Source organism: Pteropus vampyrus, unplaced genomic scaffold (assembly GCF_000151845.1).
Source record: "Pteropus vampyrus isolate Shadow unplaced genomic scaffold, Pvam_2.0 Scaffold145, whole genome shotgun sequence".
Classification (NCBI taxonomy): Eukaryota; Metazoa; Chordata; class Mammalia; order Chiroptera; family Pteropodidae; genus Pteropus; species Pteropus vampyrus.
This window is the reverse complement of record NW_011888926.1, coordinates 2,980,884-3,007,263: the sequence shown is the minus strand read 5'-3', so window position 1 is coordinate 3,007,263 and position 26,380 is coordinate 2,980,884. Positions and strand designations below refer to the sequence as shown.

Sequence of the window (26,380 nt, the reverse complement as noted above, 5' to 3'; positions counted from 1 at the left end):
TTTTTGGTTCTCACAGCAGGAAAGGATGTACGCTAATAGCATCTAGTGTGCAGAGGCCAGGAATACTGCTAAACATCCCACATCGCACAGGACAGACCTCACAACAAATAATGGTCTGGCTTTCAGTGTCAGTAGTACCAAGCTTAAGGAACTTTCCTCTAAATCTTTGCAACTTGGAGAGAACTGATATTTACATTTTTGAGTGTGTCAATAGACAAACATGAATATCTTTCCATTTATACAGGTCCTCTTTAATGTATTTCAATTAAGTGTTATAATTTTCAGTGTACAGATCTTGTACATCTTTTGTAAGATTTATTCCTAAGTAGATCATGATTTTTTGCTATTATAAATGGTATTTTTTATAAACTATATTTATTGTTTATAGCTGACATATAGAAATATAATTTGATTTATATATTTTGATCTTAGAATGAGCCATCTTGCTAAAATTCTCAGTATTTCTAATATGTCTATATTTCTTTTTGAGTTTTCTATATGAAAAAGTCCTATCACATACAAATAAATTTGTTTATTTCGATACTTATGTTTTTCAATTTCTCTTGTTTTATTGTGATGGCTAGGACCTCCAGTACAAAGGTGAATAGAAGGAGAATGGGGACCTTTTCTTCTACTTGATTCTAACAGGAATACTTCCAAATTCAAATGTATGAAAAATTTTTATTTATATTTTAAAATTTCAAACAATTGTACTTTTGCTAGAAAAAGTGGTCTGTGTGATACAGATTCTTTGAAATGTTAAGACTGCTTTATAACACATATAATCAATTGCAAAATTCATATTTTAAAAAGTGTTTTATTAACTGACCTATCAATAAATGAGAGAGAGATTTTGAAATCATCTACTATAATGACAGGTGTTTCAATATCTTCTTGTAGTTCTACCAATTTTTCTTTATATACTTTAAAGTTATTTTATTGGGTATACTCACAGTTAGAAATGTTATATCTTGCTCGAGAATTAAACTTTTTATCATTGTCCTTAATAATGCTCTTGGCCTTAAATTCTATTTTGTCTGATATTAATATAGCTATGCCAGCTTTCTTTAATTAGTATATGCCTAGTTTATCTTTTTTTTCACTCATTTGCTTTTAACCTTTCTTGTAAATTTATGCTTGCAACATATATCTAGATTTCTATTTCCCCAATTTGATAATCTCTGCCTTTTAACAGACGAGTTTAATCTACTAATATTTATTGTAATTATTCATATATTTGGACTTATTTCTACTCTTTTACTTTTTTAAATCTCCATTTGTCCCATTTTATGCTTTTTGCCCTTTATAAAATTAAAATCTCATTTCATTTTTTCTCACTATTTACGCACTCTATACTTCTCATCTTTTAGCGTTTACCCTTGAAAGTTTATCATGCACATTTACCTTTAAAAGTTTAGCGTCAAATAATATTCTTATCCTTCTCTCAAAAAATACATGGATTTTAGTACACTATATAATTCCATAGACCCACTCCCAACTTACACACCATAGCTATAACATTTACTTGTCTTTTTTTAAAACTCAAAAATGAGACAGTATTTTACACAGAAAGTATTTTATTTTAGATACATGTTTACTAATGTCTCCAACCATTCTTCTGGAATAATTTTCCTTCTTTTTGAAGTATATCCTTTAATGTAGGTCTCATGGTGGTAAACTCTCAGTTTTTGCACTTATCTATAAATGACTATTTCACCCTTGTCCTTAAATGACGGTTTTCTGGGTGACAATTTTAGGCTGCTATTTTCTCTCAGCACTTTGAAAATATTGTATCACCGTCATCTGGCCTCCACTGTAGCTGACGAGGAGAGTTTACTGGCATGCTGACTGTCATTTCTCTGTCCTCTATCCTCTGTGTCTTCATATTGCTTTCGTGTTTTCCATTTACTTTGAACCTATCTTCTAATTTGCTAAATTACATTTTTTATTTCAGTGGTAGTTCTCATTTTTGCAAGTTTCAATATGTAAAATTCATACACCGATTTCTAATAATTTTTTTTTTAAGTAAAACGGTTTTAATTTTTAACAGTTTGGTTGGGCTCAAAGAGCCAAGCTGTGACAGATATAACTGGCATTTGAATAACTGAATTAGTTCAGAAAAGGGCAAATCGGTTTTGATGGTTGTGCTTGTGAATGTGTCTTTTTTTTTTTTGAGACTTTATTTTTTAGAGTAGTTTTAGGTTTACAACAAAATTGACAGGGAGGTAAAGAGACTTCCCATGAATCCACTGCCCCACACATGCGCAGTGTCCCCCATTATTAATACTGTGGTTATAGCTGTTGTTTATTAGATATTCAAATACATAGCTATTCTATATCCTGTATCTGACCTTTCTAATATCTACTGTCTTTGGGGGACTAAATATGTACTTTGCTAATTACTTTCTCCCGTGTTTGGTGATATGGATTGTGAGTTCGTTGCCTGATTTTAATTGATGGGAAGCCTGTGAACCTAACTTGTAAATTGAGCAGGCTTTCTTCTTGCTGAGAGAACTACCTGGAATCACTTTGGTCCCCCTTGAGTTCCTGGGTTCAACACAGTAATCTTAGGCTTTCCTTCCCAATGCTCAAGACAGACCCAGAATTCATTTTCTTAACTAGTGACAACTGCCCTGAAGCAACTCAACCCCTACAGTCATCTGCAGTGTCCCACAGGCAACAGCTGGAAATCACTCTGACCCAAGCTCACATGTACTGTTCTTATTTTACCTATTTAATTAAGTTAACGAATTAAATTTGTGGAAGAAGAGACGCTTGGAGACTTCTCATACTTCTGGTAAGGCCGGAAATCTTGCAAACAGTGCATCATTTCCAGTCTGGTTATTTGTGCAGTAAATAGGCTTCCTGGAGCTCCTAGTAAGTCTTTTTGCCAGAAGTAGCTTGAAATATTTTTTTAGTAAAAAACAGTCTCTAGTGTAATTCTATTTTTATAAAAATGATTTCTCTAGTTATCCATCTTTCTACATGTATGTATGGATAAAAGATGCCTGGGATTATGTTTATCTGATATTAATTATGGCTACTCTGAGTGATGGGATTAGAAGTGAATGATTCTCTGTAATGAGCCAGTATTGTTTTTATAATCAGTAGGGTAATTTTTCTGAAACAAAAATAAAAGAAAAAATAAGCAGTCTGGAAGTAAATATTCTAAAATGTTAATAGTGGTTGGTTTAGGGTGGTAGGGGTATCAGTTATTGTTATTTTCTTTTTTTACATCTGTTTATTTTCAAATTTTTAAAAATCACCACTTGACATTCATCAATGCAAATATTTGAGTAGCAGCCACCACTTGTACCATAAGCTCTGCCATCTAGACTCTATGTCATAAGGCAACCAAGTATGACTCCACATCAACTCTGTTAGTACAAAGTTCACTGTAGAAAGAAACATCAACACTGGAGTTTTTGCTTATAAAAGCATGACAACTACTTTGAAGTTCAACTTTTGGTCCAGCGGGCCATACCATTTTAAGGGAGATAATCCCATGATAGAGACCAGAGTAATTCTCTAATACAGGTAAAGTTTCATTGCAAAGACTACTGCTACTAAAGAGCTGTTTACAGAAGATTGGATGACCAACAGAGGTAAAGCTTTGCTAATCTGGTTGTACACAATATCTGTAGTGATAGTTTTTATAACTATTACCTCCAACGAAAGGACCTAACTCTGATGCTCATAGCTCAGAGAAGCTGAGTTATAACTAGGCTTTATATAGTTTTGTCTTGCCATCAAGCAGCAATTATCCTTCAGCTCATATCTTTCTTCAATCATAATCATCTAAATAAAAACCACCCAAACTATCTACCAGAATCACAACTTAGAAAAACATCCAGGAATAGAAAAAACGAATAGAAGTAGTGATGTGTATATAACACCTTCTCTAAAGTACCTCTTTTCCCTTGCTAATATTCAACAAAGAACCTAGGCACAGCTGTTTCAGTTCTAGATCCTAAAGTCTGAAAATCATATTTCTAGAAATGCGTTCAATATTACATTTCATTATAACTAAATAATATAGAGACACCTTTAAATTCCTTCTCATGGAAATTTACCTATATGATACCATCGCTTGCCTCTGTCTTCTCTAATTCAAATGTTAGAGTCATTTTCAACTTCTTTCTTCTCCAATATATTGCCTACTTACCCTATTTCCTCTCTATATTCTATCTTTAAGCATTAACTTCCCCACATTTCAATAACCTTAGAGCAAGTTTTGGATGCTTGGATTGAAACAACTGTCTGTTACAAGCTTCCCTCCAATTCATATCTCCTTCATTTATACATGAAGCAATAAGAATTATCTTCCACTAGCAGCTGTTTTCAGTAACAAAAGCTAAGTTCTGTGACTAAGCTAGACATCCTTCTGTTCTCAAAGGCCTACAATGATTCCTAGTTGCTAGTCGTTATCAAATTGAAATTTCCAAATACTGTCATTATGTCCTTTATGAACTCTGCTGAGTACTCTCAACTATCTGCCCACATTCTCTTACATATCATATCCAAATTCATATTCTCTATTCTATGTAATCTGACAACCATGTATTATCATGATTAATTTATTTCTTGTTTGTATTCTTTCTCACTATGGTAGGGGCTATTTGCTCTCCCATATTTATTTATTCTCTACTTCTTCCTCAAGGATAGATTCTCTTTCATCTGGGCATATGGCTGTCCAGTATAAAGACTACATTTCTCAGTCTCTCTTGCAGCTAGGAGTGTCCATGTGACTAAGTGCTAAACAATAATATGTAATCCCAAATGTCATGCGCAACTTTAATGAGTGTCCTTAAAAAGAAGGGGCGTTGATATTTTCAACCTCTTCTCCTGTCTACTGGCTAGAATGCAGATGTGATGGCTGGAGCTCAAGCAGCTATACTGGATAATGAAGTGGAAGCTACATGCTCAGTTAGGTGGGACAAAAAGACAGAAAAAGCCCTGGGTCGCTGACATCATGGAGAGCCACATCAGTTCTAGAACACCTATTTCTGGATTATTTTTAGAGGTGAGAAAAAAAATTATATTATGTTTAAGCTGCTATCACTTTGTGGGCTCTACCACCATTACTTGTGGGTGTACCTCATTCTAACTGATCCACCCATCTCCAAGTTTTCATTTGCGACTTCTCCTGTTCCACTAAGAACACCCTCCCACTATTTATTTTCTTATTCTCCCCCCACTCCAACCAAATTATCAGCTTTCATTCTTTCTTTAAAATACAGCTTCAGATTCAAGTGCCTACATGGAAATGATTAGTATTGCTGAACTTACTTAATTCAATCACTCTTTTTTGAAAAAACCCCCACACATCTATACATCTAGCATGTCTGTGTACATATAGTGATGGACGAATAAAATTTTAAAATAATGTAACAGATTTTTAACAGATTTACTACAGTTTTTACACCCAAACATTCACTATTTACTTTAAATTGTACTCTTGCTACAAATTCATTTCAATGATGCCATCATTCACCAAAACCCTTTTTGCACCCTTATATATTTTTAAACAGACTGAAAGCCCATTGCTAGATAAAATCTCCATGAGAGCAGAAATATGCCAAATTTGCTTACCAGGCCTAGAATGTATCTGGCATACAGTAAGTAGGTACTCAATACATGTTCGTGGTATGAAAAAAAAGTACTGTAGCAAAACCTCTTCATTGGAAAATAGATTGATTTTTTTAAAAGTCAAAAGTCATTCAGAGCTCAGTCTACTGAAGAAGATATGTCATAAAGCTGGGGAGTATTATTTTAGGTTAAAAAAAGCAGTGATTATAAAGCAGTAAACCAGATAGATTTCTTTGTATGAATCATAAAAATGGCTAAGAGTTGATGTAGCACTTGCTACTTCTGTAGCAATTCTGGGCCTTGTTTCCCAAGCTCACAGTTAAGGATGCCAAGCTCGCTCCAGCTCCAGAGCATCTGCACCTGCTCTTCCTCTGCCTGGCACACATCACCCATATCAAGGGCTTCCTCACTTCATTCAGGTCTCTGTTCAAATAGTCACCTCCTCCAAAAGGCCTTCTCTCATTATCTGACCTAAAATAAAGCCGTCCCAGTCATTCTCTGTCCTCTGACACTGCTTTCCTTTATTTTTTTTTTTAAATAGCACTTGTCTCTACCTGACATAATAGTTTTATACCTATTTCATTTACGTGTGTTTAATATCTTTCTTGGTCATTAGAATATTTGCTCCATGATGAAGGGGACTTTATTTAATCCTATAGCTCCAAATTTCTGCTAGACATCCAAACTTCAAATAATAAATTCACTAAATACATGTTTTAAAAAAAAGATCAAAGAAGAGAAGAAATGGAGGAAAGAAGAGCAAGAAAGTTAACAGAAGCAGCAAAAGCGGGGAACAAACTCTGGATGAGTCATAATTGGTTACTTTACTCTGCTAACTCCTTTTTAGTTTCAGTTTCAATTTAAGGCTTCCGTGAGAAAATTTCAGAATAGGTACAAATCGAGTGACCGTTTGAGAACTCTTGACTGCATCAGACGAGTACTTTAAGGATTTTTAGTAGGATTAGTTTGTGTTGGTATTACTATTAATGTTTTTAAATTTTCACACTTTAAACTGACATTTGGAATATTTATTCATACTGAATACCTGCATCTCTTTCAGCATCTTGATGACTAGATTCACATGATAAAGCCAGGAGGCAAGGCTCTGAAAGGACCTGTAACTCTATGTCTCTCTACTATGCCCCTCACAGCACAAAGTTTAGTTCCTTTCAAGAGACGGTTGTCTAAGTCACAACTCGTTAATGTTCCTGCTTCCTCAGACTGTCCATTCCTATACACGACTTATCGAAAAAAAGATTTGTACTAGAGAAGTTAGGGCAAAATGACAGTCTTTTAAGTTTTAGCAACTTTGGCAGAAAAAATAATTTCAGTTTCCTGCTGATTTCTAACATTATAACTATATCCTTTTTTTTTTTTTTTTTTAAGTTTAGTAGCTCGAATTTAAAGTTTTAGGCAAAGGAAAGAGTTATGTAACACAAGGTATTATCCTAGAAGAGTTTTAGAGCAATTTTAGAATTCCAAGGCACATTTAAGAAAATGTCAGTTTCCTGGTGTGGGATCAAATGGCACAAATGCACACATATCCAGACCCTAGTCTCAGAAAAGTTCTCCTCTCATTCCAGTTATGATTAAAATATTACAAATTAATAATGATGCAAAATAGGATAGTTATCTGTTTAATACCTTTTAAGCTCAAAATTATTTATTTGGATTCCAGACAATTGCATTCAGGAAACAGTCATAAAATTTTCTACTGAATATTATTCTTCATCTTTGTTCTCTATAGTAATGGTGCCTAATATACTAATAGAATATAATATTAACACGTTAGTACTAAAAGCTATGTTTTATATTTTTTTAGTTGTTCTTAAAAACCTAATGTGTTGTAGGCCAATGATCATCATACATACTTTTTTTATGTAGCCTTGCAACCTTAAGCAGCTTTTGCCTCTTCTCTGAAGCAGGAATTTCTGGTGTGGGGGCAGAAGCGCAGGCTGTTGGTGAGTTACCTGTACCAGGTAATCTTTTAGGAAACGTCATCGAGTGAGAGGTGCGCCGTCTAGTCCGACATGCTACTTCCCTCTCTTTATGCAGCAATTGTTCATCCATCAGCAATGTGATGACTTGCTTAGACTTTTCCCGGATATGATAACCTGAAAAATACATTGAATTCGCTTAGAAAAAAAAGTTAAGGCTACGATGAATTTTTATTCAAAAGAAACTTAGGAAAAATGAATATGTTAGCAAAGTGAAGAAACCTGTGGCAAGCGTAGAGGGAAACCTGTTTCGTTAGAATTGTCAATAAACGTATTCCTTTTCTTCTACTTCAAGAAGTAAATAACTATATGATGAAATTATATCATGTACTGGCATGATATTTTTCACTTTAAATATGCTTTGGATTTTCCTTTTAAAAGCAATACATACTCTGCAAGAAATCAAATGAAAAAGGCATACAAAGAGGAATGAATGAGATCTAGATGTATGACCATGACATGCGGCTGAAGATTTAAATATGCACAGTATGAATCAAATCTGTAAAGCATAGGGGAAAATACACCAGTATATGTATAAAGAAGAGAGAAGTGGATAGATGGATGGATGATGGATGGGCAAGCAGACAACCAACCAGGTACCTACGACATTGTTAATGTATGTTACCTTAGAGGCGGAAGACTGGGCGACACGAGAAGGGAGGGCAACTGGCTTTTCCAAGACATGACATCCTATCGATTTGATGCCACTAACGGAATGCCAGAGCACAGTCTAAGACAAGAATTCTAACCAAAGTGCCGCCCTTAACCATCTGTGTGACTCTGAGCCAGGTGGTCTGTCTGGGCCAGAGTCTCCTGTCTGAAAAGCAGCATAAGCATATCCGTCCAGTCTAATTCACAGATATATAAAAGTACACTCATTCAAATACATGGTAATATTATTACTATTTTCCTCAGCACTCTCCCATGAGAAATAACAAAGGAATTCCTTTACTCCTCCATATCTTGGGACCAACTTATGCTAACATCTCATGTCTTTGCAAGCCTTGTAAAAGTAAACTGAAGTGAACTGGAAAGTGCCTAAATATCCACTATTACGTTAATTTTGGCCTTCGAGTATGATGAATTAGTGTTAATGTTATGTTTCCAATTACAATTTACTAGTAGTGGAGCAATGAGAAATGGTCAAATTCAGGGTATATTTCATTAAGGACTGATAGTGTCAGAAACCTTTGCTCAAGTCGCCATCTTTTCCAAGATTATTTCACCTAATTTCACTTCTTAGTCATGTCTTCCTAACTTTTTAATAACTGCTTCGATCTTATCATTCTAAACATCCTTAATTTCCTATGATTTGCTTGCAGTCCGTATCCCAAAACAATCTCAGCATTTTGGGTTACCACTTCTTGTGGCATGACAGACTGTCTCATGCTGTGACTGTCAGCCTTTAGGGACTAGACAATACACTGGACACTATCTTTCCTCGATAATCGACATAGCTTCATTTGGAGGAGGAGAGAGGAGTGAGAAACTCATTTCCCCTTTCTTAACTTCAGGAGCTCATCTCCTTCCACTTCTCGCCTCACTGTGCCTACTCTCGCCACCCTGGCCGCCTTGTTCTGCAGTCCCGCCATGTGCTTTATGTCCTTAGAGCTGTGTGCTGCCTGTTCCTTCTGCCGGGAACTCTTTGCGTGGCTAGATCCCTGATTCATTCACGTCACTACTCAAATATCACCTCCTCAGAGAAGCCTTCCCTCTGCCCACCACCTCTAAAATAGCCTCATGCCCATCTCTCTACTCCCTTATCCTACTTTATTTTTTACCTTGGCATTTATCACTATCTAATATTATATTATATATTTATTTCCTTGTTTTTTGTTTGTTTCCTCACCTAGAATATGAGCTCCATGAGGGCAAATAATCTCATTCACCCAGTATCTTCAGTGTCCAGAAGAGTAATTGGCGTATAGTAGATGCTTAATAAATATTTACTGGGTGACTGAATCGATAAAGGAACAAATTACCAAAAGTCTCGATTTTCTCCTTGACATTGTGCAAACTGAACTAGATGGATGAAATATAATGAGCACCAATTTACAATTTTACTGCCTGAGGAAGCTGCTTGATCTGAAACAACTTCTTGCAACACTGCTAATTAGAAAAGGTTAGAAACTGAAGTGACGGGACCGATGTGGAAGAGTCTACTTGGAGTCTGCATAGATCAATGGGGTTTGAGGACAGCTGCACTAGTTCAAAAGGACAAGCAAGTACCTACAGCAGAAAGCCAGCTGCATGACAGCAAACTCCCTGAAGCATCAGGGCTCCTCCTTGAGCTAACAGTTTGCAGCATTAGGAAGGTCAGGCCACAGGAATTGTAGAAAACAGGGGAGAAATCATGCAGAAGTGAATTTCCCACTCAAGGCTGCCCACTGCCCTGCCTACCTCCCCATCACCCTCGAGATGATGGAGAATAGAAATCTGGCTGTTCTAAAGCACCAAAGTTGAAAGTGAAAAAATCTAAGAACCCAATAAACCTGCTTCGAGGATGAGTTAAATAATAACAATCGTAATAATAAGATGGTATATATTTCACTTCTAACCAATATATTTCTAAAGAAAGGAAGGTGGACATAGTACTAAAACAGAATAGTACTAGAAATGGAATAAACACAGGCAGCAACTGCTTTGTGTCTGAAAGAGAGAAAAGAGTGGGGAGAGGGGGAGAGGAGGAGAGGAGGAGAGGAGGAGAAGGGAAGAGGAAAAGGGAGAGAGAGAGACAGAGACAGAGAGAGGGAGGATTCTCTGAAACAAGAAATTAAAACTATACAATAGATCAACAGCCAAAGACATTATATAAAACACATCAAGATAAAAAGCTTGTTAATTGAGGTGAAGGTTAAAATAAAAATAAAACTATATACTGTTCTAATTAGAAATCTTTTGGTTGTAAGGCCATGGGAAAACCAGGGGTTGCATTTGGCCTCAGATGCAGAGATAGGAAAGTTCAAGAAGGACTCTTTTCTCCTCTCTCATCTCTTGTTTCTCTCTGTGTAATGAGAGGCCTTCATTTTCTCCTGTTGCAGGTTGGCTTCTTCAATCTGGATGTGGATATAGCCACAGCAGCTCCAAGTTCACACCTCATGCTCCACCGCCTGAGAAGTCTCCCTCTTCCTTTATTCAAATTTGAAAAACCCAGGAGAATAACTCTGATTGGCCCAGTTTGAAAATCACATGCCTACCACTATGGTCAGAGTGGGGTACTACCACTGGCAACCCTCATTAGAAAGACAGTAGAGTGAGGGGAGGATTAACAGGATAGAAAAATGAACAAGTAGAAAGCCAACCTGAGGAGTCCTCCCAAACTCAAGGCAAAGGACAAGGACACACCAATCACAGAACTGTGCAACAGACCCACACCCAAGGTTATTCACATTTCATCATTTCTCCAACATGTAAGTTTCAGGAAATGTTCTAAGCAATATGGGCACAAGTGAGGAAAAAAAAGAGAAATGTTTCTAAACAAGATAATTCCAGGTAAAAATAAATGCTCTAAAGAAAATAAAGAGGAGTGATGTGTTAAACATTAATCTGTGATGCGGTCCAGAAACGTCTTACCATGGAAGTTCACGCGTCAGCTGAGTCTTGAAGAGCAGGAAGAAGCCAGCTATGCAGATGTACCAGGGGACAGCCCCTGGCAGAGGGAACAGCTCGGGTTTCATTTCTTCAGGAAATCCTTCTCCTGAGTGATGACAAGCCTCCTCCCACCCTCCCCATACATCAGGGCCTCAGACTTGGTCAGGCCCCACCTTCACACGCTCTCACGGTACCTACACTTAAATGGTCCCTCCGCAGTTGTAACTACCTATTTATTCGAAAAATGGTTTTTTCCTCCATTAGAGTATAACATCCACAAAAGCCAGAACTATACTTTTTGCTTAGGAGATACTTAAGAAATGTCTGTTAAATTAACAAATGAATATGCTGAGGAAAAACTTTCCAAATACGGGGAAGAGTCTATATAAGTTCACATTATGTAAAGAGATTTGGAAATATGGTAAATTCAAAGATCTTGGGTACTGAGCTGGCACGACACACACCAGACTTTACCTGGTGTATTTGAAGAGAAGAAGATTAATAAAAATTGAAAAAAATAAATTCTTTCGAAATAGAGCACAGGTCAACAAGATTAATTAAAGTCATAAAGGGCAGATTGCAAGGTCCCAATATTCACTTAGAAGGAGTTTCAAAAGAAGAAAATTAAGGTAATTGCAAAAAAGCAATATTCAGAAAGACAAGAGCTGGGGATTTTACAGAAAAGATGTGAATTCTCACATCACCAAACGACCTTCAAAGACCAAACAGAATAAATAAATCTATGCCTAGAAACACTTTGGAGAAACAGAAGAATATTTAGGACAGAGAGAAACTCTTAAAGCTCCCAGTCCGTTCATTGGGCCTACAACAGCCCACTAGCCATTTTGTTCACGTAAGCTATATATGAATTCAGCAGCCTTGTGCTGTTAATGAACTCACCTCACTGTAAGTGAGCACGCCTATATTGCATTAATTAATCCACTGCCATCTATCAGGTGTGTTAGATGGTTAGAGAATTTTGATCATTGCTGTCTGACAGCTGTAGAAAAAAATTGTCTGATTGCTTTGAAGCTAGATTTTTTTTCCCACAGTGCTCAGCCACTGTGTCATACTGCCTCGGAACTGTCTGCCTGATACCGCCCCAAATCTGGTTCCTTCTGTAAAAGAAGTCATATCCCCAAATTTTAGTTATTTGGCTTTTAGAGACAATATGGCTAACCAACATCTAAAGTAAGTTTTTACATTTTTAATGTATTTGTTTGAATTTACTCTTTCCAGGTATCTTGGCTCTATTCATTAGTCACCTTGAAAAGAAAAATCCCACTCACCCCTTTTTCCTCCTACCTGCCTAGGCTCTCTCTTTTTCTAAACTCTTTCAGGCCCCAAATACCTGGTGTTTTCTCTCCTATGAGAACCTGAATTCAATAAGCAACCTCTCCCTTGAAAAAATAGATTTTAATAATTTATAAACTAGTATAAATATAAATAAATGTATTATGTCTTCCAGAGTATTTTACATTTTAATTTGTATCTCTTAACCATGACTTAGGAGGCCAATGCCTTATCCACTAGGCCACTGGGGCTTCTTAACCATGACTAAAAGGCTTAGTCCTTACTCCGAGACATTCAGACTGCGGTGGGGACATGACTGGCAAGGCCCTTCTGGGAGTTTTGGAGGACACGCAGAGAGGCAGCCCAGTCATAAATCAGCCGTGGATATAAACGTGAAGTATCTAATTTCCTAAATTAGATGACTGATAATGATAGTGGAAAGCTAAAATGGCAGTAATGTCACCAATGCATGCTACTTCGAGTAAAATAGCTTAACAAAACTTTTTAGCGACACTGAAAATGTGTCTTTTTAAAATGTACCTTTAAAAAAAACTACTGTTAATTTAACTATATGTGTGTGTGTATACATGAAATGGCCCATTTAAACAAAATTAACTGCAGTTTCGAGACCTACCTAACTGAGAATAAAACAGCACATAAACCTATAAAGCACACATTTCTGGGCCTTGAATTGATTTTATAAAAAGAGTACCACAATTTGTGTAAATAAATAATTCAATGGTATGAACCATTCAATTGGGTATTTTTCTAACAATTTTAATCAAGTTCATTCTAGCAGTTCAGTGCAACTTCGTTGGGACATTTTAAAAAACTCTATTAGGAGAGGCTGTGTAGCATAATTATAGAATAGGACTAAACAGTGTTAGGATATATGAGTTTTAATCATGTTCAGCCATTAATTAGCTGTGCAACCTTACTGAAATAATTTAACCTGTGTGAGCGTCCGTTCCTCATCTCTGTAATAGAGACAATACATATCCTTTGTTCCTCATAAGATGTTGTAAAGATCAAATGAGATACCATATATACATGGAAAGGCTCTATTATTAAAATCTAATAATGTTCAAATTGCTAGTACTATATAGAAAAGAATGAAATTTACCTCTACCTCAAAATATACACGAAAGTTAATTCTAGATCAATCACAGGCCTAGCTAAAACTATAAAATGTCTAGAAGAAAATATAGGAGAATACCCCCATAGCCTTGGGGTAGGCAAGTTTCTTAGACAAGGCACAAAAGGAATTAACCATAAAAGAAAAAAACAAACGAGACGTCATCAAAAGACAACATGAAGAAAGTGAAACAACAAACCACAAACTTGGAGAAAATATTTGTAATACATATATCTATCTGACAAAGGCCTCATATCCACAGTGTATAGAGAATTCCCACAAATCAATGATAAAAAGCCCCTCTCCCCAAATTTTTTAATAGGCAAAACACTTGAATAAGCAAAAGATGTCCGCATGGCCAAAAATCACATGAAAATTTGCTCATCAACTTTTCATGGAAATGCAAACTGAAACAGAATCATGCACCCATCAGAATGGCCAAATTTAAAAGAATAAAAATCCTTAAATATTGACAAGGATGTGGAACAACCAACTCTCAAACACAGATGGCGGGAGTATAAAATGGTAAAAACCACTTCGGAAAACGTTAGTTAAATATACAACTGCCCTGTGACCCAGAAATTCTACTACAAAGTATATATCCAAGAGAACTGAATGCCTATGGGCACAAAAAGATTTGCACAAGAATATTCATAACAGTTTTATTCATAATAGCTTAAAACTATACACAACCCCAACATCTGTCAAGAGAAGATGGGTAAACAAACTGTGATATATTCTTATAATGGAATATGATTCGGCAATAAACAGGAATGATACTACTGATGTGTGCAACGACATGGATGAATCTCGAAAACATTATGTTGAGAGAAAGGAGCCAGAAACAAAAGAATACGTAATTTTTTCCATTTATATGAATTTCAAGAACAAATACAACTAATTTATATGGTGAAAGAATTCAGAATAACAGTTGCCTCTTGGAAGGAAGGAGGATTGACTGGAAAGGGAAGTGAAGGAACTTTCTGGCATAATGGAAATGTTCTTTATCTTGATAGAGGTGATGGTTACACTTACCAAGATTCATCAAACTGCATACTGAATATCTACGCATTTTAAAGTATGTAAATTATATCTCAAAACAGCAGTGTTAGCATTTAAAATCTATTTTAAAACTAATTTATAGTAAAAGATGGACATTTTTGTTGAGTCAACTCTGACATTTATATCTTTTACAGCCCTAAATCAATTAATATAAATTTGCTAAAGTATAAAAATATTAGGGTATTAATCATCCGTTCATCAACTATCTATTGAGTGATCCTACTCCCAGGCAATGTACTAAGGACTAGGGGCACTGTTCTTGCCCAAAGAAATCCACAGTTTTGCAAGGGATACAGATATGTACATAAGACAGAGGTATACAGACATTGTGGACATAAAGAATATTACACTCTTCCTGAGAACGTCAAGGAGATACAAGACTAGAAGTTGGAGACACTGCATCATCTGCAGGAACATGCAGCCTTTCTGATGAGGCTGAGCCTAACCTGTCATGGGCCTAAACCTAAGATAAAGGAAACTAGTCCAGCCATGGCAACTATGTCTATCTACTCCATGACCATGAAATTAGTTAGACTTGAGTGAAGGATATGTTAAGACATGGAAGCCACAAATTAAGAATATAAAGTATACATTTCTTGTACCATCCTTGACCTAAATTACTCTGAAACAGATGTCAAAAAAGGATAAACTTCTCAGTTCCTGTCCCAGATTAGGGAACCGAGCTAGTTTAGTTCTCAAACCCTTTCTATCTATGCCATACTGCTAGATATAACTAGTTAAATGGTTGGTCAAGTTTAAAGACACGACACACGTTGACAGGATGCAGAAGAAGAGTGAACAGCACGATCAGGATGGGAATAACACCATTCATTCATTCATTCATTCAATCATTCAACAACATATTGTAGCAGTGAAGAACATGGATTCTGGAGCCAAAATGGCTAGATTGTAATCTTGGCTCTGCCGCTAATTAGCTGTGTAAACTAGTTATTCAATCTCTTTGTACCTTGGTTTCCTCATGAGTAAAATGGAGTCAATGCCACGACCTATCTCAAAGGATTATTGTGAAGATTAAACAAGTTAATAAATGTAAAGTGTTTAGAATAGTACATGTCACATAATTAAATGCTATAACTCATTTACTAACATAGGGGGTCTAAAAAGTTGGAAAACATAGAATAAACTTATTTTTAAACAGAATGTTACTAACATTTAAAAATAATATGTTCCATATGTTTTTCTATAGATTTTAGGCACTTTCAGGTAAAATACCTCTAAACTTAAAGCAATATGTCCAACTGTTAGTCTTTCTAAAAATCTACAATAAATAAAATATGAAGTATCCCAAAAGTCTGGAAATGCAAGGGAAATCATGTATTATAACTTTTTCAGATTAGCAATTAGACTCAATGCTTTACATTTAGAAATACTTCTGGAGGTTGAAAAAACATATTGAAACGATCACTTGAAAATGTTAACATACTATTTGAAAAAAAGTTTTCCTATGCTTCCCACCTTTTCTGTCTTGTTTCCCCAACTTGTTCCCTTGTAGTATTACTATTATTAATTGTTGAGCCGTACTATGTGATAGACGCTATTGCAATATTGCGGCCAGAGCATAGACAAAGCAGACAAAACGTCTCTGCCCTCGTGAAATTTATGTGCTAGTAGGAAGAGATAGACAATAAACAAATCATAAAATAAAATACACATTTTCAGATAAATTCTATAAAGAAAAAGAAAAGAGAGAAGGCGGCTAGGGCATCAGTGCAAAGAGTGGGCAGGGCTGCTTTTTTATAAGTAGAGCAGATTTAGAAGGCCTCACTTGTTAATAAGACGACTTTCTCAGCAGAGATCCGAAGGATGTGAGAAAGTAATGCAGGCGTCTGGAGAAGCACACTCCAGGCAAAGGAAACAGCAAGAATAAAGACCAATCTAGAAAGTGAAAAAAAAGTCTTTTTCTATGATATCTTCTACTTCCATCTTTGTTCTTTATCTCTTCTTAATAACCTGTACCGAAAGAAAGACCCAGTTATAGATGACTTGGATCACTATAACTTCTCTTTCATTAATTTCTCAGTAAAAACTCACTCTGCTTTTTTTTTTCACTAATCCAACAAAATCGTTCTTATCAAATAATTTTTCAATGATCACGTTTCTTTCAAGTCTCTTTTTTATAACTTCCACTCCATAAAAATTTACTGATTGTCTACTATGTGCCAAGACCTGATGGTAAAAGATGATTAACATGGAATATACCCTCAGAATCTAGATAAGGATACACATAAAATAGGTAAAATATACTGTAAAACATACCACACTGATATTATGAATAAAGCATTATATCAATTAATTCTGCCTAGTGAGGAAAAGATGAGAGAGTTGGGGGTACAGAGGAAAAGGCCTCTGAGCTAGTATTTCAAGACTAAGTAGATATTCAATAAGGAGAGAGCAAGAAAAGAATATTACAGGAAAGAAGAAACATCTTAATTACAGAAATATGTAAGCAAACAATATATTAGGAATACTTAGTAATGCAATGTGCTAGATTAAAGACTAAGGAAATAAGAGTAAAAAGGTACACTGGAAACATGCTAAGGGCCCTGACTGTATCCTGGGAGCCAGTGGTTTCAGAACTATTTTGACTGTACTCCCCAGCAACAAATGTTTGTGCATGCGTCTACCCCCAATATATACATTAATGTATAAATTAAATTATGCCAAGAGCTACTATTATAATGTTACATTTCTTAAGGATCAAACATAAAAAGGGAAATGTGTAAAAAATAAAGAATATGTAATATTTACCCAATGGAATCATTTTTCATTAATATTTATTAAATTATTGAATAATGTGTGCCAATGTTATCGACTAATACATCTTCGACAATCAACAAATGAACCTACTGGGTTTCTGTTGACAATTCAGTTCTAACTTATATTTTCTTGCTCTCTTGGTGCTAACAAATCATCAAGAGTGTTTATGAAGTCCAACATAATATAATCATGCTTACTTCTTTGATCCTAAGCTCAACCGTTAGGAAATAGCAAAGACCTTTATGATAGTGGATTTAAATATATGCATATGCTATACCATATTGTGTACATATAACAGGTATAAATGCATAGACAGGTTTGTCTGTACATTTACAACTGCATGTTTATAGATAATAACTACCTATTTATCAACAATTACTTTAAAAGTAAATGGATTAAATGCTTTAATTAAAAGACATAAAGTGGCTACATGGATAAAGAAAACAAGACTCTTCCCTATACTGCCTACAAGAGACTCACATCAGATTGAAAGACACGCACAGACTGAAATTAAAGGAATGAAAAAAGATAGCATAAAAATGGAAATGAAAAAATGCTGGGATAGCAATACTTACACCAGACGAAATAGACTTTACAACAAAGACTATAACAAGAGACAAAGAAGGACCTATAACTCCACTTCTGAGCATTTATCCGAAGAAATCCAAAACACTAATTTGGAAAGACAGAGAGTTCATTGCAGCATTATTTACAATAGCCAAGATACGGAGGCAACCTGGGTGTCTTATCAGTAGACGAATTAATAAAAAAGAAGTGGTACATATATACAATGGAATATTACTCAGCTGTGAAAAAGACTGAAATCTTACTATCTGCAACAACGTGCATGGACTCAGGCGGTATTATGCTAAATGAAATAAGTTAAAGACAAATGCCATATTATTTCACCTCTGTGAAATCTACACAACAAAATAAATGAACAAACAAAACAGAAACAAACTCATAGATATAGAGAATATTGTGATGGTTGCCAGGTGAGAGGAGGGTTGGAGGTATGGGTGCAAAAGAGGAAGGTACAGACTGGTGGTTACAAAATAATCATGAGTATGTAAAGTACAGCATAGAGAATATGGTCAATAACATTGTAATAACTATGTGTGGTGTCAGATGTGTACTATATTTATCAGGGTGATCACTTTGTAAGTTATATAAATGCCTAATCACTATGTTGTACATCTGAAACTAATATAATATGTTTATATATATGTCAACTCTAATTAAAAATTTAAAAATTATTTAAAAAATAAAAAGTAAACCATTATCGTGTTTAGTATGGTGGTAAAATAGATGCTCTATAAAGTACAAAGATGATTATATTCCATTCACTATTATCTAAAATTTATACCTTTTTTAAACCTAACTCGTGGTTATGCAAAATTTAAATTAGTAGTTTAATTTTTAATAATAAATTTCATTTTCATGGGAGTTGATGCCTTTACAATTTCTGGATTAAAAAGCACAGTATGATCAAAACCCAAGAAGAATTTCTCAAATTTCATCATTAAGCCTCAAACCTGACCTAAAATAAATACTTAAAAAATAGAGAGGCTACACACCATAACCAAGTGGGATTTATGCTAAGAATGCACTTTTCACACATGAAAAGCAATAAATGTAATATACCATAATAATTTAATTAAGGGGGGAAACACATACTCATTTCAACAGGTACAGAAAAAGCATTTGACAAAAGTCAACGCGCTTTCCTGGTAAAAACACTCAACAAACTAGGAACAGAAAGAAGAGAACTTTTCAACTTGAAAAGAGCATCTATGAAAAACCCACACCCAGTATCACACTTAATGGTGAAAGACTGAAAGCTTTCTTCTCAAGATCAGGAACAAGACAAGATGTCTGCTCTCACCGCTTCTACTCAATGCTGCACAGGAGGTTTTAGCCAGGGCAATTAAGCAAGAGAAAGAAATGAGGCATCCAGATTGGAAAGGAAGAAATAAAACTATTTGTAGATGCTATCATCTTATATGTAGAAATCCTAAGGAATCTACCAAAATCAAACAATTATAGCTAATAAAAGAGTTCATAAAAGTAGTAAGATACAGGATGAATATACAAAAATCAGTTATTAGTTGTATTTCAATACATTAGCAATAAATAATCTGAAAATGAAGGTAAGAAAATAATTCCATCAAAGAGAATAAAATACTTAGAAATTAATTTAACAAAAATGTAAGACTTGTACACTTAAAACTATAAAACATTTATGAAAGAAATGAAAGACTCGAATATTTTTTTAAAGCCATCTTGTGTTCATGGATTGGGAGAATTGATATTGTTAAAATAGCAATATTCCCAAAACTGACCTACAGATCAATGCAATTTCAATCAAAATTCTAGCTGCCTTATTTATAGGTCCTGACAAGCTGATGCTAAACTTGATATGGAAATGCAAGGGACCCAGAATAGCCAAGACAATATTGAAAAACCACAAAGCTAGAGGACTCACACTCCTTTGTTTCAAAACTTACTGCAAAGCTACAGTAATTAAAATAGTATGGCACTAGCATAAGGATAAACATATAGATGAATAGAACAGATTGAGAATACAGAAATAAACCCATACATTTATGGTTGATTGATTTTTATTTTATAAGTTGCCAATATAATTCAATAGGGAAAGAATAATCTTTTCAACAAATAGTGGTGAGACAACTGGATATCCACATACAAAAGAATGAGGTTGGACCTCCAACTCAGACCAGATACAAAAATTAACTCAAAATGGATCCAAGATCTAAATGGAGGAGATAAAACTATAAAACATAGGTATAAATCTTCGTAACCTTAGATTAGGCAATGATTTCTTACATATGACCCTTAAAGCAGAAGCAACAAAGGAAATATAGATAATTAGATTTCATCAAAATTTAATCAGGAAAATAAAAAGACAACCTAAAAAATGGGAGAAGATATTTGCAAATCACCTAATAGGGGTCTTGTATCCAGAATATATAAAGAACTCTTAAAAGTCAACGATAAAAAAAGAAAAACAGTTAAAACTGGACAAAAGATTTGAATGGACATTTCTCCGAAGATATGTAAATGGCCAATAAGGACAGGAAAAGATGCTCAACATTAGTATTTAGGAAAATGTAAACCAAAACCACAATGAGATACTGCTTTACATCTAGTAAGTAGGATGGCTATATCAAAAAGATGGACAATAACAAATGTTGACAAGGATATGGAGAAATAGCAACTGTCTTACATTGCTGGTGGGAATGTAAAATGGTGCAGCTGATAAACAGTTTCGGGGTTCCTCAAAAAGCTAACCATTGAATTACCATGTGATCCAACAATTCCACTCTTAAGTATACCCAAAAGAATTGAAAGCGGGGACTCAAACTGATAATTGCAGTATTCACAATAGCCAAAAGGTGGAAACAACCTAAGAATCCATCAACAAATGAATAAGCAAAATGTGGTATGTACATACAATGGAATATTATTGTTACAAAAGGAATGAAATTCTGCTGCATCCTACAACATAGATGAAACTTGAGACGTTATAAGTGAAATAAGCCAGACACAGAAGGACAAATATTGTATGAGTACACACATATGAGTGTACCCAGAATAGGCAAATTATTTATAAAGACAGAAAGTAGATTAGAGGTTAGCAGAGGAATTATGCTTAATGTTTACTGTTTCTTTTTGGGGTGATGAAAATTTTTGGAAATAGACAGTGATGATGATTGTATAACATTGTGAATGTAATTAATGTCACTGAACTGTACAACTTAAAATGAGAAATTTTATGTTATGTATTTTATTGCAAACTTTAAAAATTAATATCAAAACCACAGACTTGTACACTTTAAATGGGTGAATTATATGGTACTGTATATGAATTTTATCTCAAAAAAGCTGTGTTTTTTTTAAAGTGAAGGAAAAACAAAGAAATGAGGCCTCAAGCTATAAAAAGACATGGAAGAATCTTAATTGCATATTGCTAAGTGAAAGAAACCAGTCTGAAGAAGCTACATACTGTATGATTCCAAATATATGACATTCTAGAAAAGGCAAAACTATGGAGAAGTAAAAGGATCAGTGGTTGCCAGGGGTTGGTGGGGGGATGGGGAGCGGGGAGGATGGATAGGTGGAGCATGGACCATTTTCAAGACAGTGAAACTATTCTGTACGATACTGAAATGGTAGATACAGGACATGCATTTTTTTGAAACCCGCAGAACTAGAACAGAGTGAACCTTAATGTAAACTAAGAACTTTATTAATAACATATAAATGTTGGTTTGTCAATTGTAACAAATATACCACATTAATGCAAGATGTTAATAGGAGAAATCATGCGTGGGTGGGGAAGGGTATGTGAGAACTCTACGTCATGCATAATCTTTCTGTAAATTTAAAGCTGCTCCAAAAAAGTCTATTTTTAAAAAAGTATACTTAACACAGAAATTGCACTGAATTTTATCCTCTTCTCATGATTCATAAGACTATTCAGTTTTAATACAAATGATTTTATATTAGGTGGGGAGGAAGTGCTGAGTCTTCCGCCACTGTATAGAATATCAGGCACGAATGAATCATCTCAGTTTAGTATTCTGTTAACCCCTTCCCTATTTCACCTTCTCCTCCAACCCCAACGAAATTATTTTATGACCTAAATTTTTATATTCATAAAACTACTTCCATCTAGCTAGTCTTTAAAGATTCCACAGTCTTTGGAAACACTTCCTTACATTTATGATAAATTCCAGTCTAATTATAATTACGAATTACAGTGACATTACACCAAATTTACCATGACTCGTTTTATTCACTTTGCTCATTTTCTGTGAGGTATTATTTTATCATGAACCTAAGTGTGTTAGTTTTACTCATTCTTTTGAAAAAAAAAATTTTTGTTCTCTAAGGCACTCAAGAATCAACACAAAGGATTAAACGAGAAACCATAACTGTCCCAGAGGAAAGGTACTAATAGGTTTGAGACAACTTTTTCCCAGATTTAAAATGATCCCCTCCCAAACTCCTAATCTTTATTGGCACACCGTATAAACTTATTTAACCGTTACCTTGGTCTTTTCCAGCTTCATCTACGTGTTGAAAATCTTTTAGTGTTTGAAGGTTACAGAACCCCTCTCTACAATGCTGAATAACTTTCTTTGATCCATTCTTGATGAGATAATCCATTAGTGTAAGGGATTTATACACATGGCGCCAGTTCTTCCCATGGTCGTGTAGTCTCTGCCATAACATATTCATAATCTCTGAGAGAGAAATCGTGTTGAAAGTCAGGTCACTGATATCTAACATCAGAGAGCTAGAGGGACCCCAAGGGTCATTAGAAGTTGCTTCCCTGACTTTTATTTCAGCATCTGAGTAATTTTTTACAAAGTTTTTCACTTGCCTCCTGAATGCCATAGGTAAGACAAGTTTGAAGGTGAGATGGGAGATGAGAGCAATGGAATAGGAGTTTATGTGATTAGTTTATAAAACCCTTGAGGTTTCTGCGGCTCCCAAATACAAATGATCAATCTCCATCTTGACAAGATATCAATTTCCTGCAAAGGAAAGCACATACAAAAAAATGTTAATTATTTTTTAATGTCTATAGGAGACCAAGTCAGTCTGAAAAATCTAGCTTTAGATTTCTAAATCAGCCGCTCACATCAGCCAGAACTGAGGGTACCATATAAATGCTCCTAAGATCAGCATGGGGAAATCTCTCATAAGGGACTGGCCGACTTTATTTCAAGACAGAGAGTGGTTTTCTAGTCCTAAAGGTTTCTGCAGAAAATATCATTCGACCTCCTGAATAATTTATAAAATTATTATATAACATTATATGGACAGTGGACAACTTAGTTTAAGAAAATGGTACTTGGGCTCTGACATCTCATGCGTAAGACTTGTTGTCATGTATTACAATATTAAGTCCTGACAGTAATGAAGTTGTGAAAATTGAGTCTTAGAGTCACCAAGTGACCCTATGGTCAAATTCATTTTAGAACTACAAGTCATTAGAATGAGATCTAAACATTTGCTTTCTTGTTAATCCGCAGGGGGAAGGGCCATCAACTATTAAGGCAAGTAGTTCCACCTCAGTGGACTCCACACCTGCCTCACAGTACCCTAAAGCAATATTTTAGTCCTGGTAAGGCTAGTAAGTTCAAGGAAAAGGTTAAATTACTTTTTTTACTCGGCTTTAGAAAAAGGAGTATGAGTTTAGAACCACACAATGTCAATAGTATGATTCAAATAGTAAGGATTTTCCTAAAACCTGAAGTAATAAGCATGTATTTCTCAGATCTCAAAAGATGTAGACATGAAGAAAGGCTCATTTAGGTTGATACAAAAATATATTCCAACTTAAAAGGGGTGTACAGCCCAAAAACTTTCAATGATGCTTGTGACTAATCAAGTCACAAGTTTATATGAAACTGTTCCCTTTTTTCATTTTCATTATTTTGCATTAAGGCTAGTCAGTTAGCTTGCAGTTTCCCTAGTGATTCATCACTGATGCCCAACAAGACAGTGTACCATGTTGATTTCAAGCCCTGATGAGCAGCAGGCAGACCCAATGAAGCCTAAACAATCTATAATCAGATTTTACTAGAAAAACTGTATACGTATAACAGAAAATGGTTAAAATCCTTAACAAATGTATTTATTATTTTTAGTTTTAGTTTTGTTTTTCTTCCTTGACCTTCACAGCTCCCAGCTCAGGCTTGATTAATTCCTGTGTGTGTATTCAAGGAAGACAAATTTTCAGAAGCATCCTAAATGAACTATCACTTCTTTTTTAAAAAAATACAAGAAAAGGATATATTTTTTTTTTTTGGTAAAAGTACAACACATACTCAAATAAGCAAGATAGAAAATATATCTGTTCAATTAACATTTTTCAGAAAGGGACTATCATCAACCCTAGGAAGAAAAATACGTGCGTTTTTAAATCTCTGATTTTCTCTTGTTTGCACTTCAAATATAGGCATTTTTTATCTGACTCACTACTGCAGCAAAAACTTGACTTATAGTGTGTTCCAATAAGCTATTAAAATTTTCAATTATGAGGGTTTTCTTTTTCTGTTGTCCTTTTTTCCCCTCTACCAAGCTCACTCAATGCAGAGATGCACTGTGACACTGGCTTAGAGCAACAAATATTGATTTGTTTCCTCACAAGTCTATTAAAAAAACACCCTGTTAGAATTATAACCTGCTGTAATTGAACAGTTGTTAAAATCCATTTTTTTTTCTTTTTTGGATAGCTACCTCTCTATATTTTGGAGGGACCAAATCCTAATTTTAAGTTTTCCTATTTTCTCTAACCTGCATTTTTAAATTAAAACAAAAAGTTTTCTTAAATGAATTTTCTGCCCCAGAAAATAATGTCTTCAATCCAATGAAGTAGTTTAAAATGGATGTGCCTGACATCATGCTAAAATTAAATATATTTCCAAACATTACAAAAACTAAAAAGAAAAAAATCTAGATACGTGAATTAGTATTATTTACTAATATATGGTATTCTGTGATATGAATATAGACTATGTAAGACACCATTCTACTATTGATATCTTTTCACATTAAGAGTTCAAATAATTGTAGTTCTAAGTTATATGTTGGCTTATTATGTGTTTTAGACACCTAACTACATGCAAATGCTCAGCTTACTCATACCATTAAAAACTTGAAATTGTTATTATGGTGATGTGACACAGAAGACAGAATTAGTGCCCAAAAGGGTAAATTTTCTCACCTGAATTTTGTCTGGCTACCGAAATCCCTATAATATTTAGAAATGGAGAGAAGTAAGATATTCTATGTCACAAATCTACGTTGCCTCCTCTGAGAGGCCTTGGTTACCCTTGCTAACTACTTAGGTCTTCCCATCATACTCTTTTCAGGACCTGGTTTATTTCCTTCACGGCACTTATCGTGATCTGTACTATGTAATTATCTTTGCTCTTTCACTTTCTCTACCACCTTGAGAGGAGGGACTGTGACTATCTTATTTACCACTGTAATCCTACTGACTAACATGTGCCTAGCACACAGTAGGTACTCAAGAAACAAATGTCGGGTGAATGGCCAAATGGTTGAATGATTTTGCTTTGAGATAAACCTGCATTTATTCTACAGCTTTGGATTATAAACATGACATTTTAAAAATATAATCCAGCTCTTGTAATTGTCAAGTAAAATTCTAGAGTATTGAGCAAATATTTTCAAATCGGTCAATCACTATTTCTTGAATACCTACCATTACACAGCTTTGGGGAAGATATAAGAAATATAAAACATGATCCGTACATATAAAATGCATCGTTAAGGAGCTTTCTCCCTTCAATAATTCCACAATTAACAAATGATGTAAAAAAGATCCATTTTCTTTTTAGGTTTATCCACTTTCACAATGCTTTGCCAAAGGCTGCTCCCTTCCCCAACTTTACCTGAATCATAACAGGAAATCACTTAAGCTATCAAGTCACATTAAACTACTGGTCCATAATCTCTTACCCAAATTCTTGAGGCCAGATGAGTTGTGGAATTCAACCTCAATTCTTAAAAACTTTTTATTTTATCTTTTACTTTTGAAGGGTAATGCCATGCCTATACCACACACTACATGATACCCACAGTATGGTGTGGGGCCACTTGAATAATCAAACAAATTAACGCGACTGTAAGAAAAACCTGTAAGTATTTGGAATAAATTAAGACAAAAGGCTGGTTTCAGTTCAGGTCTTGCCGCCAAATAAATTGGCGGGGTGGAGGCGGGGGGATTAATTTTCAAAACTTTCTGGGTGTCAGAACTGAGAATAGAGTTTGAGGAGCTGAACTGACTTTATCCAAAGACATAAGACAATAAAAGTAACATCTAAGAGGCTGAGTGCCAAGAGGTATCTCAGGGAAGATGAATTTAGGGTAA

At 34.9% G+C, this 26,380-nt stretch overlaps 1 protein-coding gene across 1 annotated transcript in view; it reads right to left on the bottom strand.

The window, feature by feature from the left end:
• Positions 1–22,869, bottom strand: part of ENTHD1 (ENTH domain containing 1) — a 94,911-nt gene extending 72,042 nt beyond the window's left edge. Inside the window, exons 1-2 of the mRNA XM_011369087.1 lie at positions 22,521–22,869; positions 7,461–7,703 (exon numbers count right to left, since the gene is read on the bottom strand). Coding sequence (XP_011367389.1) covers positions 7,461–7,703; positions 22,521–22,869 — 592 coding nt within the window. The remainder of the gene's footprint in view (positions 1–7,460; positions 7,704–22,520) is intronic.
• Between the last annotated feature and the right edge of the window lie 3,511 nt (positions 22,870–26,380).